Source organism: Carassius carassius, chromosome 18, assembly GCF_963082965.1.
Source record: "Carassius carassius chromosome 18, fCarCar2.1, whole genome shotgun sequence".
NCBI lineage: Eukaryota > Metazoa > Chordata > Actinopteri > Cypriniformes > Cyprinidae > Carassius > Carassius carassius.
This window is the reverse complement of record NC_081772.1, coordinates 9,551,070-9,568,492: the sequence shown is the minus strand read 5'-3', so window position 1 is coordinate 9,568,492 and position 17,423 is coordinate 9,551,070. Positions and strand designations below refer to the sequence as shown.

Genomic DNA, 17,423 nt, shown 5'->3' with positions numbered 1-17,423 from the left:
CAAATCTAACCAATCCACATTCTTCACACAATAATATTAAAAATATTATTTCACCCATTCAGTAAAATATAATTGTTTTATTATATATTTTCAAGATGATTTTTTTTATTTCAACATTGAAAGTCTTGGTCAGTAACAAGGGTGAAATAATAAAATCTACATATAAAAAAAATGAATATGTGATAGGCTACCAAGGCAATTTTAATGTGACATTCATAAAACAAAAGAAAAGTTGGAATCTGTTTTTTTTATGCAAAAGGAACACTTTCTTGTCTTTAGGTTTTCTCCAGTATTTTGCTGAAGTGTGAATTTGCTGTTTACTTCGACAGATACTGAGAGTGACACTAATAAGATGCTTGCTGAATCTGAGGCATGTGAGCAAATGACTGTTCGTGAAGCCCCAACTAATCCAATGAAAATAGAGGACAAAAATAGACAAACATCCTCCACTATTGTGTCTGGTAAATATTCAACAGTATTTTGACACCCTATGATAATTATTACACTCCCCAGGTATGAATTCCTTGAGTATTGTTAAAGCTTTGAAAATGTCCGTCTTTGTTTCAGAGAGACATGCATCAATCCAAACTACACTGGAAGGGCTCGAAGGGCTTGTGGATTTAAATGGAGGTACAGAAACCAGAGTATCTGTTTGTTCTGTCTGTTTATTAACACCATTAGCAGACCACTTGGATGGGAAGCTAACAGATATGTTCAATGATTTTAACAGCTGGGAGGAAGTCTTGTCCATTGTGTCCAGAAGAGAAATTCAAGGCCTGTTACAGTCACAAGCTTAGACGACATCTGCAGAACTTGCACTGGAAAGTTTATGTTGAATTTGAAGGTAAATAGTCTTTAGGTTCCCTTTGGCACCTCTGTAATAGTGTTTTTCCAACAAGCATTTGAAAGCTGGGCACCTCAGGTATCAGCTAATACATGTGAAAATTTAGCTTGGGGAAAATGAACTTTGTCTCCTCTCCTACAGGCCAAAAGATGTGCATCTGTCATCTACCTTGCAGACAAGTCAAGTCCAGTCTAGGCTCTGACCAGGTAAGATCAGGGTTATGATTTTAGTTTTTTTGCATACCCATCACTGGGCTGAAAATATACTGACACGACAAAATATACCAAATGTAAAATGTAAAAAAAGTGATGGTAGAGATGCCTTATTTAGAATACATAATTGTGATTCTTAAGGAAACTTACCTGTTCATCAGAAGCTCGCTACTATATACACACACACACACACTGAAGTTTGGGGTCAATAATATTTTTTTTAACGCTTAAAAAAATTGTAATGCTCTTATGTTCAACATTTATCTCATAAAAAAATACAGTAAGATGCTAATACTGTAACATAGAATTTAAAATAACTGCTTACTATTTTCATATATTTTAAATTTTAATTAATTTCTATGACACCAAAGCTGAATTTTCAGCAGCCATTACTCCAGACTTCAGAGTCACATGATCCTTCAGAAATCATTCTAATATGCTGATTGATGATGTTCAAGAATCATTTGTTATTATTATCAATGCTGCTTAATTTTTTGTGGAAACTATGATTTGGTAAATAGAAAGTTCACATGCACAGCATTTATGTGAAATAGAAATCTTATATAGCTTTATGTGAAAACATTATAAATATCTTTATGTCTTTTGATAAATTGCCTACCTTTTTTTTTTTACTTGCTCTGAAAATACTTGAAAGTACAGATGTATAGTAAAGCTTTTACCTGTGCCTATCAATCAGAAAAGAGATCCTCTGGAATGGATCTATTAATGTATGTATAAATGTTTTTATCTCCAGGCTCAAGGCAGACTGGTGGCTCACTACCACTGTGTGGTTTGCTCTGTCACTATTGCTCGCAAGACAGACATGATCAGTCATCTCAAACGCCACATCAACAAGGGTGAGACGGAGGCCAGTTATTCAGGGAGCTCGGATGTCCCCTGTGAAGGCCCTGGTGAGCCTTTACTCTGTTGATGTTGACAGAGTGCCAGACTTGCCATTCAAGGAGAACTGCCTGAACTAGACACCAGTTTGTTGATGTGGAATAATTTAGATGGTTCCATTCAAGTTTGTTTTTCGCAGTCTTTTATCTTGCATTTAAACCTTGTGTATTCAGGTAGGGTAAGACTAGTCAGATCTATCCTAAACCATAAAGCACGCACACATTTACATGATGAATGTCTTCTGGAGTAACATTCTGTAGAAGATCCCCTTGTGGTTAATTATGATTAGGCCTTTGGTTTGCAGTTTAAAGTAAAGTCTCACACAAGGCATCTGTAACAATAAAACACTTCTATTCATTACAATATGCGCATACATATTTAGAAATTTGGAGTTCATTTTAATAACATTTTGATTTTCTTAGTACCAGGTGGACAGGCCTGTGAGATTATGAAAGAGTTGGGCACCAATGTCCAGCTCCTGCCCAACCACACCACTCCCCAGAAGACAGACACCTACTTTAGCCGCAAGATGAAGACAAACAGGTTTGAAAATTGTGTTCTTTTTTTTCTGCAGAATGACTTGTGTACATTGTCCTGCCAACATTAAATATTTATTTGTTCTTTGGCGACTTAAATTAATTATTTCAAAAATATACAATTTAGAAAAAAAAATCTGGGTCCAATGGGTCATGGACATCCTGTTAAAGAATCTTATAATAAAGTAAAGAAAAAGCAGGATATATAAATAAATATAGATTATCTCTATGTAATTGTTGTAGGCAGCTGGTGTTCTGCTCTCTCGCCGTTCTTGCTGAGGAGAGGAATCCACTCGAATGCCTCGATGCCTTTGGAGCCACTGGTAGGAAATCTTCTGTACAGAAAGATAAGCTAATAGCTAATGATGATAATATCACTGCTCAGGTGGTTAATTACCGGTATTTAAGAAAAATGTAAGTATAACACAGCATATTTGCGTAACATATTGATCCCTTTTGTAGGTATCATGGGTTTGCAGTGGGCAAAGCATCTGCGTAACTCTGTAAAGGTTACTATAAATGACATAAATGAAGCTTGCGTTAAGATGATCAAGGAGAATTGTCAACTGAACCACATCCGAGTAGAGGGGAATCGTACGGGCCGGCAGCTAGATGGAGCGGGAGACACAGACTCCCCCATTGCTTTGGTAGAGGTGGTGAAGATGGACGCCAATGTCATCATGCACCTGAGACCCTTTGACTACATGTGAGACTGAGAAATAATGACTAAAAACCTTGTACCCATGATTATTTATTGCAAATATCTTGTCTCACCACATACTTGTCTTTAAATCAGTCACCTCGACCCATTTGGAACATCTGTAAACTATCTGGATGCTGCTTTTCGCAATGTTCGGAACTTGGGCATAGTCTCCGTGACGTCGACAGACACTGGTTCGCTTTACTCCAAATCCTTGAATGTGACGCTTCGGCATTACGGCTGCCAGATTGTCCGAACCGAGTATTACAGGGAGCTCGCAGCACGTATGGTATTGGCATCTGTGGCCAGGTGGGCAGATTTTCTCAAATGAATCACCAAACACAAATGTAGTTTATCTGACAGGGTCTTTTTAATGTGTGTACTTGCAGGGCTGCTGCACGCTGCAACAAAGGGATCGAGGTGCTATTGGCCGTGGCTCTTGAGCACTTTGTCCTCGTGGTGGTGCGAGTTCTCAGAGGGCCCACCCAGGCAGATGAGTCATCTAAGAAACTGCGGCAGCTGTTGCACTGCCAGTGGTGTGAAGAAAGGGTGTTCCTCAAGCCAGGAAGCATGGTGGAAGGTGACAAGCCATTTAGACAAACAAATAGATGCATCCTGATAGCTTTCTTATAGCACAAACAGTTGAGCCAGTAATGGGTTTGATTCCCAAGGAATGCATAAATAATCACATTTCTACTTGTGATATCAACAGAAAACCTGTACAGACAGCTGCCTTGCCAGTGCCATGGAAGTATGCCAGGAAAAACTGCAGTAGAGCTTGGACCACTTTGGTGAGATGAAGTCATTCATACATGTTTCTTTTTGTTCATAAAAACACTTGATGATGCGTAATTCCTTCATTAATCGCTCTTAAATGTTCTTTCTTCCTTTCCTCCTTTTTCTTTGTTGTTTCATCCATCAGGGCTGGTCCTTTGTTCAACATTGGATTTCTGAGGAGGATGTTGGTGGCGGCAGTGCAGCACAATATGGAAGACATCCAGCCTCTGGTGAAGACTCTGATCTGTGAAGCTGACTGCACCACTCTCAAGCCTTTCTCTGTCCCGGGATACTCTGCCGTCTCCAACCAAGGTGTGTCTGGGTGTGCAAGATTTTGTCCGTCACTTAATATTCAATAAAATGGAGATGATGAATCAGTGTTTTTTACAACGGGGCATTGACTTGAATTTTAATGAAGTCTTATTCAGTTAATTTTGACACATCTTTGTCTCTAGTGGAATGTGGTGTGGTCATAAAAACTTTACAGAAAGTTGAAGAAGCAGATACATCTGACCAATCAGGTATTTTTTTCTCCTCCCTACTCTCAGGGGTTTAATTGTGCCTATTTGTCCAAGATTAAAGGGATATTCTTTAAAAAATTAAACATCTGTCATCATTTACTCACCCTCATGTCGTTCCATACCCATAATCCTTACATTTACCTTTGAAACTCAAATGAAAACCTTTTTTTTTATGAAACCTAACCGATATCTGTCCCTCCTTTGCAAGGCCATTACACCAAAAATGTCAAAGCATCAATCATTTCATAATTAGAGCATAAAGTAATCTAAGTCTTCTGTAGAGACATGATCATATGAGGAACACAGATAAAAACTGATCAGTGCACATATATAGAGCTCATCAGATATGGTAAATGGAAGCTTAAATGTGCTTGGGTGAACTATGCCTTTAAGTGGACTTTGTGGTAGAATAAAAAATGAAGTGGCTAGATTATATAGAAAATGTTGTGCATCTTATACTTTTTTGTTCAGGGAAAAGAAAGACCAAAGGGGAGGACTCTGGGAATGTGCTGAAGAAAATCAAAGCAGATACATCTTTGGAGCATCCAGCATTCTACTACAGCATCCATCGGCACAGCATCCGCGGCATGAACATGCCCAAGTTAGTCAGCGCAAACCTCTCTATACACTGTTATATATCGCTGTACAGTGATACAAATATCATAATACAAGCAGGATCTGATGCTAAACTCTGTTCCTCAGGCTCAACAAGTTCCTGCAGTATCTCACGGAGGCCGGATTCAGAGTGAGCCGCACACACTTTGACCCAACAGGTGTGCGGACTGATGCCACCCTGGCACAGCTTAAGGAAGTTCTTACAAAATACAGTGTGCCTACATACTCATCCGCCCCTCAGAGCAGCACTGTCAGCTCAGAGCGACGTCAAACTCTCTGATTTTAGATATTCATGAAACCAAGCAGTATTTTGATATGGACATGCATTTGAGTGCTTGGACCAGACAAAGGTACCCTGCTTTTTTTTTTTTTTGGTTGTTTTTATTGATTAATTTTCCTATTTGCTTTAGGAAGTTTGTTTCCGAAGTTTTGTTTTGTTTTTTTGGATAAGAAAAAAAGAGTTTCATCTGAATGAAAAAGGGGTATTCCAGTTTGGTTGTTGTTTTTTGTGGATTGCACTGAGACTTTGACCCATTACAGGCATACAGTATTTTATTAATCATTCTATGCTGACAGTGATGCAGTATTGACTGTTACTCTTTGGTTTGTACATTTTTAATCTCTAAAATGATTTATAAATACCCTCTCAAAGGTTTATAATGATCTTACCTGATCTGTTTTTTTTTTAAATTCCACTTCATGTTCACTTCATTATTTTACGTGATTGCTATAATGTCAATAAAACATTTCACATCATATATTGTCCTTATAATTTGAGAAGACTGACACTGAGAACATTGCTTTGAATCACAAAAAGAACATCAACAAAAATTTCCAGGCCACATTTTATAACAAAAAAATTTAGCATACATTTAGGACTATTAAGGAATGCACTTTTGGGATTGTAAGTTATCTTATTATTTTGATAGTAGTTAAGTTATGCACTCCTTTGAGTTTTTTTATTCACTGTTTAGTATATTTTAAATGTGACTGAAAAAAACTTGTATTATTAAAAAAATTATTATTATGTATATATATATATATATATTTGGGGTGACTTGGGTTGTCCACAGGTTTTATGTGATAAATCAGCTTGAACTTATTGTCCTGTGAAAGTCTTCACGTAGATTACTGCCACACCAGTTTCATTTAAATGGTACAATGTCTAGACCTTCCTGAAATGCACTTAAATTTACTAACTGGCATGTTCAGTTGAATAGAAACTGGTAATAGACCGTAATGGGATAAAGTCTGTCTAATATATCAAAGGCGTATTGTACTTCACAAACAAATCAGTAACAAAACATTCCATGTTTTTTCTTTGAAGTACCTTGGATGACAACTTAATGATAACCTGATAATTTCACACATCCCTGATGCTCTCGTATATTCACAGAGAACACTCATGTATAAAGCACATATCATGTTATTTCCATGAAATCAAAGGAAGTGTGTCAAAACTTAGTAAGCTCCCTAGACAGCATTCTGGGTATAGACAGCTCTTTAGGGTTTAAAAGACAGCCCTTGAATGTCCCGGTGTGACTTTTTCATTCATGCCCCTCCCACCATCCTGAAATATAACACCTGCTTTCAGATTCTCTCACAGTTGTGAATACAGTGACACAGAATCACCTCACCTCGGCAGAACAGAGGAGAGCTCACCTGAAGCAGAGCAGTATGGGAGCATCATCCAGTTTCCTGGATGAAAATAAATCCAACTACATAAAAGGTATGTGATGTAGGATCTTTATGTGCACATTAAGTGGCTTTTGGATTTCCTTTAAAATTGTTTTAGTGTGGAAATAGCAGTAAATTATGTTTGTACACTGATGTTTTATTTTCTGATACTTCTAACTGGCTAATAATAGGCTCATAATAAGATGTTCAAAACTTTTCTCTATACTGCACTTATATGGGCAGAGAAAGAGGGTGGATATTATTCAAATGCATTTAAAAAAAAATTGTTTAGTATTGTCCTAAATTGCATGGCCTCTCAGAGGTAGAAAAAAATGATTGATGAATTTGAACTTGTAAATGCCTCATTGGACAATGACTATCATTAGTGTCAATCAGATAACTGCAGTACTCAACCTGCAAGGCCGAAAAAAGTGAGAGGCAGAAACCTGTTTGTTTTCTTCTTCTGGCCATTGTAAACTACATGGGTGGAGGTTTTGGAGTGTGTGTGTGTGTGAGTGTGTGTGTGTGTGTGTGTGTGTGTCAGAGAGTGTAAAGGATTAAAAGCAGCTCTGCTATTTGCTAAAATGGAAAAACACCTTCGATCTGTCAGCTGACAAAACATGCTGAAAGAGCATTACAGTACTGAGGGTGTTGTTGAAATGCATTTTTAAAACTATATTTCAGTTAATCAGCCAGATATTTTTTGGTTCAATCGCAAATCCTGAATAAGTGGTTGCATACTTAGAAAGCACTAATTTTGATGTGCAAATAATGTAAAAGCATTAAGAAATTTTAGTCCCATCACAGTAAGTTTAATAATATTTTTTATTTTAATATATATGCATTTGACATACACTTTTATTGAAAGCAGTTTACAGAGCATTCAAGCTAGTGTTTTTTATTTTGCCAGTCCGTACATTCCCAGTTAAATGAACTTTGTTCCACTTGGAATGATATCAGTATTGTTAGTATTGTATCTATATTAGTTAAATCAATCAAATTACGTGACTTCATGTTTAGTATCCTGTTAATTATGTTATGAAAACACAAGTGGGACACAAATGTGACCACTTCCTGTGAATGAGCCAACAGTAAACTCAAGTGCTGTGCTTTCACACTTAAGGTGAAAAGAGAGTGTGTAGTCAACAGCTGCAAGGATGTAAAAAATAAAATAAACAATAAAGTCTTCTAACAAACACATGCACATTCTCGTAAACCTTGTACTCGTGTACAAGTATAATGATGTCTGTGTTGAGGTATTTTCATACAGAACTGGCTTTGCAGGTCAGCTGTGTCATAACGTCTATGATAGGCCAAGTCTTACACGTCAGAGATCAAGAATTCAAGAAATCTCAAACCACAGTTCCTTTCAAAACAATTAATCTCTCCTAAAAATAAAACAATAGTTCAAAGAAGACTGCAGAGAGAGAGAGGGAATATGATAATAGAGCAGCTCATTACAGTACTTTCAATCCATTGTGACACATGTTGGAAGTGAATGCCGTAGCTCTCAGCTGCCATCTAAATTTAGTTGCATGTTACATAATGCAAGAATCTGAAAATGTTATACAAGGAATTTAAGAAAGTAGGAACACCCTCTCAGAGTGGGCATTCTGGTTTGGGTGTTAAATCTAAAAGTTCAGTATCAGGGAAACAATTACACATTTTATTAACATAGCAAAATGTATGCATCAAAACCAATGCTTTTAAATTCCTACTTTTATTTGTTTTGTTAGAAAAGATTCTCACTCAAGACTGTCATGATATATTTCTTTATTTTTGAAAACGTTATATAAACCGTTCTAAGAAGAGGTTGTGCTGTATTGCAAACAGTCAGAATTTTACTCAGAACATGCAGCCATACCTTTTTCTAAATAAAATATTAAAGGCACATATATTCTTTACAAGAAGCATCAATAGTTTAAAGTAAATAATTTAATGTGATATCAAAAAAATGTATGTTATATAACCACTATCACGTATATGCTTTATTGACCAATCAGCACCCAGAACTGGAAATATCCGTTTTATTATTAAGATTATATAGTGATATTGTAACAATTATGGTGATACATTGCATTGCCTGAAGATTATTCATACACCATGCTTCATGAAATACATGTGTTATGCATGTCCGTATGCCTGCAAATAGGTTTTTAAACACGAGTCTGCATTCAATCTATGAAGTTTGAAAAGTAGGGTACTAATAAGAATGTTGAAATGTTTAAGCCGGGCCAGGGAAGAAGTAGTCTGATTGGCAGTTAACACATCAATATCTTCTTTACTACAGTATTGTTTAGCTAATTTTGTATGAAGTACTGGGAAAAATCATCATGGAAAGCACTGTGGCTACAGGAGAGTCTTTCAGGTTCCTGGGCACCATCTCTCAGGACCTGAAGTGGGACACTCACATAGACTCCATTGCTAAAAAGGCCCAGCAGAGACTGTGCTTTCTTCACAAACTTAGGAAATTCAGCATGCCACAGTCCTGCGTTCATCCATAACTATCTGGTTTGGTTTAGCTTCCAAATCAGATATCAAGAGACTACAAATATTTGAAAATCAAAAAGTCAAAGTTGAGTTCATGCTAAGCAAGTATCTTTTAATAGTGTAATGATCTCTGGATTGTGTTGCCTTGCAGGGCAAGTGGACGAGAAAATTAAGGAGTTTGCACCGATTTATAGGAAACAATATTCTCTGGCTTACCTGTCCCAGATCCGAGATGAATTCGAGCAACGCAAAGAGGAGCACGCACAGTTTCTCAAACAACGGGTAGGAATCAGATCCCATGTGGATAAACTCCATACAATGACATATGTATTAAGTCAATAACTTTTTCTTCTTCTTGAGACTGACTCGTTATTTTTATTTACCCAGGCCCCTCCAGAACCTGGAAAGGTGCTGTATGAAGAGAATGTGCATTGCTTTGATGACAGCAGGAGGTGGAAGGTTAGATATATAGTCATCCATGCCACTTACGTCCTGGAGTGCTACGAGAGCTACAAGGTGTGAGGCATCATCCACCATCTAACAATGAGCTTTTGCTGACTGAGGCAATGATAACATTTACCCCATCATCTCCTACCTGCTTTCCTGCAGACGTTTTTAAAAGGGTCGGCTCCACTACACAGACTGTTTCCTACAGGTGGTACCATTCTGACTACAGAAGAGAAATACATGGAAATGATTGACCAGTGCTGCCCTTGCACTAAAAGTGAGTACAATTAGAGTGAATGCTTATATTTTAAGTGAGCTAATTTAAACTAAATTTTAATTTTACTTAATTTTTTTTTCACATCCACTGCAGTTAAATTGATAATATTACTAAATATAAATTGCCATATAAACCTCATTCATCACTGACGGAATGACAAATATTAGTAATAATGTATTGAATATTACTAATTGTGTACTGAATAATTATCTTATGCTCACCAAGGCTGCTTTTTATTTAATCAAAAATATCTTAGTTTTCAATAGAAATTGAGCCTCGGCAAATAAAAAATGTCCCAATTTATTTTCCTTAAGCATATCAAACATCTTTGAATATTTCTTTCATGCATTACATTAAAGTAAAAACTTTAAAACACTCAATAATTTAATAAAATAATTTCTAAAGAACATCAATTATGTTTTTTTAGTTTTTGCATAAACATAATGGTGTGCTAACAAAATGAGTCAAATGTCTGTGTTGTGATGCAGATGTAAAGGAAGATTTTGCACCTCCTGTGGCGAGCATGCCAGGGCAGTTCCCAGTTTATCTTAGACTTGAATACCGCCAGGATTCCTATTTCTGTTTCCAAGACGAGGACTCTCAAGTTGAATTCATCTCCATTTTATCTGACTGTGTTCGCCACCAGAACAAAGGTATCACTTTCACTATAATTGAATAAGAGTAGGAACTGTGTAACCAGTGAAAGCTGTGGTGTGAAAAAATATATAATATTTGGTTCATTCAACAGATTTTCTCAAGAAGAAGACGTGCGAGGTTAAGGCTTTTCTCAAAGCCATTCAGCTCTATGGGCAGAATAAAGGCCGGTATGAATCATGGGATATGCTCATAGGCAGTGATGTGCGGGTAGGTGTCCTTTCACATCCTGTGCTGGTTCACATTGACAGCATGTTGTCAGAAAACCCCAATAATGTTCAATACAATAAATAACATATACATCATCTTTTGTTAATCTAGTATGACGTAATGTTCTAGCTGTTGAAATATGGAACAGGCTCATTCTTTCTGTCTTTGTACATATTTGATACGTAAATGGTAGATTTGAGTATAAAAACCACACCTAAAATTTTTCATGTTGTATTATACACTTCCACATGTGATATCTGTACTCACTCTCCAAAACTCCAAATCACACACTGTTACATCAAGGCTGAGCACTGTGTGGAATCTGAGTAATGCTGCATACTGGCAGTCTCACTCCAGAGTTTCACCTTTTTCAGTCAACGTGACCGTGAACTATCAATACATCACATATGTCAGTGCGTCTCACACATATTAAATAACTTGCATGTGCCATGAAGTGTCCTGAAGCTCACAGTAAAACACTGGAATATTTTCTGTGGTACATACTGTACACTTTTAAAATTAAAATTTTTGTATAATTCTTACTGGACTAGTTAATTGCATTTGAAGCCATTTTAAAATAGCTGACATGCACAGCATATCATTAATCAATATTACTGAATTAAGTTGTTTGACAAACATGAACACGTATTGTGAGAGTTTATTCGTATTTTTTGTTTGTTTGAATGGTTTTGAATTACTTTATATTATATATGTATAAATAACATATAACATAGTTAAAATGATATGGTATAGTTGCCTGTTGCCACATTTTCTATTAATTGAAGTTATTTTATTTGGATTGTATTTGAGTAATAACTGAAGGCAGGTCAGTGATTGATTTGTGGTTTTATGTAAACAGATCATATCAGGTGATTGTTCATTTAAGTCTAGTCTTGTGGTTTAAGGTTACATAGACTGTGCCATTTGGGGTTTAGCACTTAAGAGTTTGCTCTCAATGTTTGTTCAGCTATACATATATGCATGTAGTATTTCTGAATCTGTACTTGTGTGTGTGTTTAGGGTCTTGCTAATCTGTTCATGGAAGACTTGATGCCTTATCTGGAGAAAGAATTGCAGCCATTATTGAAGAGCAAGAGGGCAGACAAGAGGAGAGTGTGGTTTGCGGTGGGTTCCTTTCCTATTTAGATCTACTGAATTTATTGTACAGATAAAGTCCTATTATGGCATTGGGTTTCTCCAGAACCTGCCCTTGATACTTGAAACTGGGGTGTGATGCTGACGTACATGTAGGATGCCCCACACCCAAACAGCTCTAGGCCAGAAATGTCCCTATGGTGTTTCCTCAAGGGTGGAACGAACCAGAAACAAACTAGAAACAGGTTACATTCCATAGCTGTGATTACTGACAAAGAATGATTAATAGAACACTTATGAATGATTTATGCTATTAATGAATGATCCTTGAACCGAGCCGTTTGTCTTATAGATGGTTGAAGGAGCTTATTTCCTGCTGCAAGTTCATCTGCTGGAGAGGATATCCACACTGAAGCAGGAGTGCCAAGAGATGGTGAAACAACAGGAGGTGCTCATGCGCTCTGATATGGACCAGATCACCAGCTCAAGAGCTTTCCTGGAGGGCAAGCTCAGAGGTACACGATCACGCTAAAAAAAGAGCCAATTTCTGGCTTTTAATATATATATATATATATATATATATATATATATATATATATATATATATATATGTGTGTGTGTGTGTGTAGAGAGAGAGAGACACAATCTCTCACTGGCCGAACATCTACTATAATACAATTTACACTACCCATTAAAAGTTTGGGGTCACAAACATTTTTTTTTGTGTGTGTATAAATACTATATTTTTCTCTCCCAATCTGGTTAGCCATGGTAACTGAGCCAGCAACAAAATACTGCACTGAGCATGTGCAGCCGTATCTGCCAGCCATCTTGGAGGAAGTGATGGGGCCCATCAGCCTGGGCTTCATAGAGGCCCGGGACTTGAGTGAGAGCATGATGGAGCAGCTCTGTCAGGACTTCCAGGACCCTGAGCAGAGGGAGGAACTCCGACAGGTGAGAAAAACTAACACATTTACAATTAATCACCATAAAAAGTCTTTCATTATACTTTTCTGAAGCCGAATTACTTAGTTTTTTTTTTTTTTTGTAAATATCATTAATGCTAACCTGTATAGTAAATGACGTGATACAATAGCTCTGCTTCTCTTTCCCTCTCACTGAAGGCTCTGTTTAAGATGAGTAAGGCTAATTTACAGAGCTGTTATGAGAAAGTGAATGGACTGGCAGATCACGTCCAAGAGCTGCAGCAACCCTTCAACTATTGCATTAAAGGTCTAGTGGACAGCACACAGATAGACCTAAAACAGGTACCCAAAACTGCAAAACCAAGTAGCCAACTATTTTCTAAGTTTCTGTGACTGATTCTGATCCAAAACATGTCTGCTGTGTGATTTCAGCTGATGGAAAATATAGAGTACACTTTTGAGCTGCTTGTGCGAAAGGCTCTGGAGGATCCATCGGTCAGCCTTTCGATGGCTATGCAAAAGGCTTCAAACAGGGTTCTGAAGGTAAGCATATCATTTTCATTTATAAGCACAGATGGTTGTCAGATTGCTTACTTTAATTTGTTTTTGTCCTACAGCAATTTGACTATGACAGCAGCACAGTGAGGAAGAGGATCTTGCAGGAGGCTTTGATCAACATCACTCTACCCAGCATCAAGAAGCACCTGGCCCCATCCTTCAAAGAGGTACATTTGAGATCACTTACACTATGTAAATACAATCACTGAAAGCTTAAATATGTAAACCATAATTGGTTTTTATCTTCTAAAAGTCTTTTCTCAAAATGCACTTTTAGGAGCTACCCAAATTTGAGCAATATATATTTGCTGATTATTCAAACTTCATCAATGTGGAAAATGTGTATGAGGACATAATCCAGCAGATACTGGAAAAAGACGTCAGCATGGGTATGTCACATGATCACAGAAAGGCCTCCATACACTGGCTTTGCAAAAAACGTTACTGATATTAGGGTCATTAGTAAGTATAAAGCACAGGTTAAAGTAGTAAAACTAAAGTTGTGTTTTTTTGTGATGTTAGCACATTCACATACATTGGCCGCAAAATGTTTTAAACATAAACACGAATAAATATCTTTGTATTATAACAACATTTCAAACCAAATTATATATTTAAAGTAATAACAAACTTTCAAAACATTTGGAGTCAGTAAGTTTTATTTTTTATTTTTATTTTAATAAATGCTGTTCTTTTGAGCTTTATATAAATCAAAGAATACTGAAAAACAAGGATCAACAAAGTCTACAAAAAATTTTAAGCAGCAATACTGTTTCCAACATGACTGATGAAAATTCGGCTTTGCCATCACAGGAATAAATTACATGTAAAAAATATATTCAAACAGAAAAAGGTTACATGTATTTTTAATTGTAATGGTATTTCAAAATTTTGATAAAATAAATGCAGCCTAGATAAGCGAAAAGACTTAACGTATTTATAAAAAATTATACAGACCCGAAGACTTTTGAATTGTAGAGTAGCGTTGAGCCTATTTGTTAAGACATTTCAAAAGTAGCTCAGAAGAGTGGTTTAGGTTTTAAAATACATTTTATAGCCACCATATATATATATATATATATATATATATATATATATATATACACTGTACAGACCAAAAGTTTGGAAACATTACTATTTTTCATGTTTTTGAAAGAAGTTTCTTCTGCTCATCAAGCCTGCATTTATTTGATCAAAAATACAGAAAAAACAGTAATATTGTGAAATATTATTACAACTTAAAATAATAGTTTTCTATTTGAATATACTTAAAAAAAAAAAAATTATTCCTATGATGCAAAGCTGAATTTTCAGCATCATTACTCCAGCCTTCAGTGTCACATGTAACATCCAGTCTATCACATGATCAGTTAGAAATCATTCTAATATTCTGATTTATTATGAGTGTTGGAAACAGTTCTGCTGTCTAATATATTTGATGAATAAAAGGTTAAAAAGAACTGCATTTATTTAAAATAATAAAAATTCTAATAATATATTTTCTTTACTCTCATTTTTTATCAATTTAACACATCCTTGCATCCTTGAAAAAATATTAAGCAGCAGAACTGTTTCCAACTTTGATAATTAATCATCATATTAGAATGATTTCTAAAGGATCATGTGATAATGATCCTAAAAATTCAGCTTTGCATCACAGAAATAAATGATAATTTAAAGTATAATAAATTTAAAAACAATTATTTTAAATTGTAATAATATATCACAATATTAAATTTTTTTCTGTATTTTTGATCAAATAAATGCAGGCTTGATGAGCAGAAGAAAAAATTAAAAATAGTAATGTTTCCAAACTTTTGGTCTGTACTGTGTGTGTGTGTGTGTGTATATATATATATATATATATATATATATATATATATATATATGCATGCTACTGAACAATAAATTATTATTATATTTTATTATAATCTCAAATTTGATTTGTGCTTCTGAATGACAGTGGTCAAGGAGGCAGCCAGCAAGAAGAAATTCAACCTGTTCACAGAGAGCAGGTACAATTTCAGTGTGTCCAGCTTCTCCTTCACACCCCCGGGATCCGCACCCAGCAGCCCAGCACGCTTAAACACATCCCCAAGCGTGCGCACGTCCCTGCCGCCCTCACCGCTGCTGGGAAACGCCTTGAATGCAGACAAATCCATGACCGCTCACGTGTCAGAAAATAGTGCAATGGGTCAAGCTCTGACTATCATGGAAAAAATCGATGAGGGAGAAAAGACTCTCTTAGAGGAGAGCAGTGATGACGTGTTTTTCACTGCTGAAACATCAACCTTGGATACATCAGCCGAGACTAAACCAGAACTCACCACAATCGCCCTGGAAGCTTCGGTCTGTTCCACCCCTTTAATTAAGGAAACAGAAGCTGTAGAAAGTGCTGGTACTTGTGATTCACCAAAAGGAGGTGATGCAACTTCTTCAGACTTTGCTAATAAACCCACAGTAGTAGTCAACCCAATCTGTATGAAAACCTCTGGTTCTGATGATGAGCCTGTTGAAACTGAGGATCACAGGAAAGAAACGATAAAGACGTCAAATGATCAAGCCCAGATTGAGTCACCAACATGTGATGAAAGCACATATCCGATTGCAGTTTGTTTAACTATTGAAGATGCAAAAGATAAAGAGTTCACAGCCAAACATATCCTGGATCTTTCGGAAAAAGCCTCAGAATCCCAGTCTTTACCGAACCTAGAGGATGAAACCAGGCCCCTGGACTGTGTGAAGGAGATCCGTGACCTTGTGGTGGAGATTATTGAAATAGAGGATGTGGTTCATCCTTCCAAAGAAAATGGAGAAAAAGTTCAAGTTCAAACAATCGAGGAACAAGATTCTATAGTTTAAGTTTCAATGACTATGTCAGGTCGGGATTCAAAACCCCTCCATTTTCTGTGTGAGGAGACAAATTGTACATTTTGGATTCGGCTTCATCATTGTGCAGAAGGAAATTATAGTTTACTGTAGATATGTATGTCTATATACAGCACCATTCAAAAGTATGGGGTCAGTAAGATTTTGTTTTTAAAGAAATGAATACTTTTATACAGTCATGAAGTGTTATATTGATGAAAAGAGACACTCAGAACAGCAATAATGTTACAAAACTTATATTTTGAATAAATGCTGTTCTTTTCAACTTTTTATGCATCAAAATATATTTCAAAAGTATCACATATTTCTCTATAATAAAATGCAGAACACATGTAGAATTACATTTGAAAATAAATGAAATATTGGGGATTATGAGGATATATGAGGATTATTTTAATAAAATGAATGTAATACAGATCATCTTATTTCAATACTGTTTTAAGCTAATATGTACAAAAGAACTGCTATGTTAGCATTTGAATAATATATTAAATCTGAACTATAGCAAAAATATTGAGTTTGGAAATGAGTATCCTTTGTGAATCTTTATGAGGAATCCTTCTGTAAGAAACATGCCATTGTTACAATTTCAGCAAGGTCTTTTTCAACCTTCAGAAAATCACCACATGAAGAAAGTTTTAACATTAAGGATCTTAAACATGTCCCTAAAATGAAAAGTTGTGTCAAAGTCTGCCATAACGCAAGTCTGACAGGTTTGATTTCCATGGAATCTGGCTCTGTGACATATCTACAGCGAGGTGCCGTTTGTTGTTATGAACAAACGCTGAGCGACAAGTACAAGTACATTTGCCGCATGTGCACTGGAAGTACATACATGGAGACAGTCACTACAGATTCAGCTCCAAGTATCTGACTCCCTATACAAGATCCACATAAACAATAAGACAGTCCATCAATACATCTTTAAATATGCATACATGCCCTTTTAAGGAATGCTTGAATGATGGGAGTGAATGATTGAGAATGAACAAAATGCGTGGCATTTCACTGCAATCAAGTGAAAGTAAACAAGACGAGCATTTGCAGAGTTCCTGCTGTGCTAAAACCAAACTATATATGCAAAAGATTTATGTC

General features: G+C 36.2%; 2 protein-coding genes across 3 annotated transcripts; both read left to right on the top strand.

Moving 5' to 3' along the window:
- Nucleotides 1–329: 329 nt before the first annotated feature.
- On the top strand, nt 330–5,861 carry LOC132092309 (TRMT1-like protein). 2 transcript variants are annotated; one of them, XR_009422211.1, is made up of 16 exons: nt 334–461; nt 568–630; nt 731–844; nt 986–1,050; nt 1,811–1,967; nt 2,379–2,499; nt 2,736–2,815; nt 2,955–3,198; nt 3,289–3,501; nt 3,582–3,772; nt 3,905–3,983; nt 4,115–4,281; nt 4,425–4,490; nt 4,962–5,091; nt 5,193–5,518; nt 5,567–5,861. XR_009422211.1 is itself a non-coding variant. In XM_059498487.1 (15 exons), the coding sequence occupies exons 1-15, from the start codon at nt 353–355 to the stop codon at nt 5,383–5,385; spliced, it is 1,992 nt and encodes a 663-aa protein (XP_059354470.1). In that variant the 5' UTR covers nt 330–352; the 3' UTR covers nt 5,386–5,861. The 2 variants fall into 2 exon arrangements, 1 of the variants encoding a protein (XP_059354470.1); XM_059498487.1 differs by having other exon boundaries at nt 330–461; nt 5,193–5,861.
- An 841-nt stretch (nt 5,862–6,702) lies between these two features.
- Nucleotides 6,703–16,555, top strand: LOC132091852 (protein Niban 1-like). The gene is made up of 14 exons (XM_059497950.1): nt 6,703–6,834; nt 9,424–9,554; nt 9,660–9,788; nt 9,882–9,996; nt 10,485–10,649; nt 10,745–10,860; nt 11,881–11,985; nt 12,308–12,470; nt 12,722–12,909; nt 13,080–13,223; nt 13,314–13,424; nt 13,499–13,606; nt 13,717–13,828; nt 15,403–16,555. Exons 1-14 carry the CDS (start codon nt 6,783–6,785, stop codon nt 16,299–16,301), a joined length of 2,538 nt encoding a protein of 845 aa, XP_059353933.1. The 5' UTR covers nt 6,703–6,782; the 3' UTR covers nt 16,302–16,555.
- The last annotated feature ends 868 nt before the right edge of the window (nt 16,556–17,423 follow it).

Coding starts and splice junctions, on each gene's coding strand:
- LOC132091852 (XM_059497950.1), top strand. CDS start 6,783: ATGGGAGCATCATCCAGTTTCCTGGATGAAAATAAATCCAACTACATA. Junction 9,555..9,659: donor CACAGTTTCTCAAACAACGG/GTAGGAATCAGA, acceptor TTATTTACCCAG/GCCCCTCCAGAACCTGGAAA. Junction 12,910..13,079: donor AGAGGGAGGAACTCCGACAG/GTGAGAAAAACT, acceptor CTCTCACTGAAG/GCTCTGTTTAAGATGAGTAA.
- LOC132092309 (XM_059498487.1), top strand. CDS start 353: ATGCTTGCTGAATCTGAGGCATGTGAGCAAATGACTGTTCGTGAAGCC. Junction 1,968..2,378: donor TGTCCCCTGTGAAGGCCCTG/GTGAGCCTTTAC, acceptor TGATTTTCTTAG/TACCAGGTGGACAGGCCTGT. Junction 3,199..3,288: donor CTGAGACCCTTTGACTACAT/GTGAGACTGAGA, acceptor TCTTTAAATCAG/TCACCTCGACCCATTTGGAA.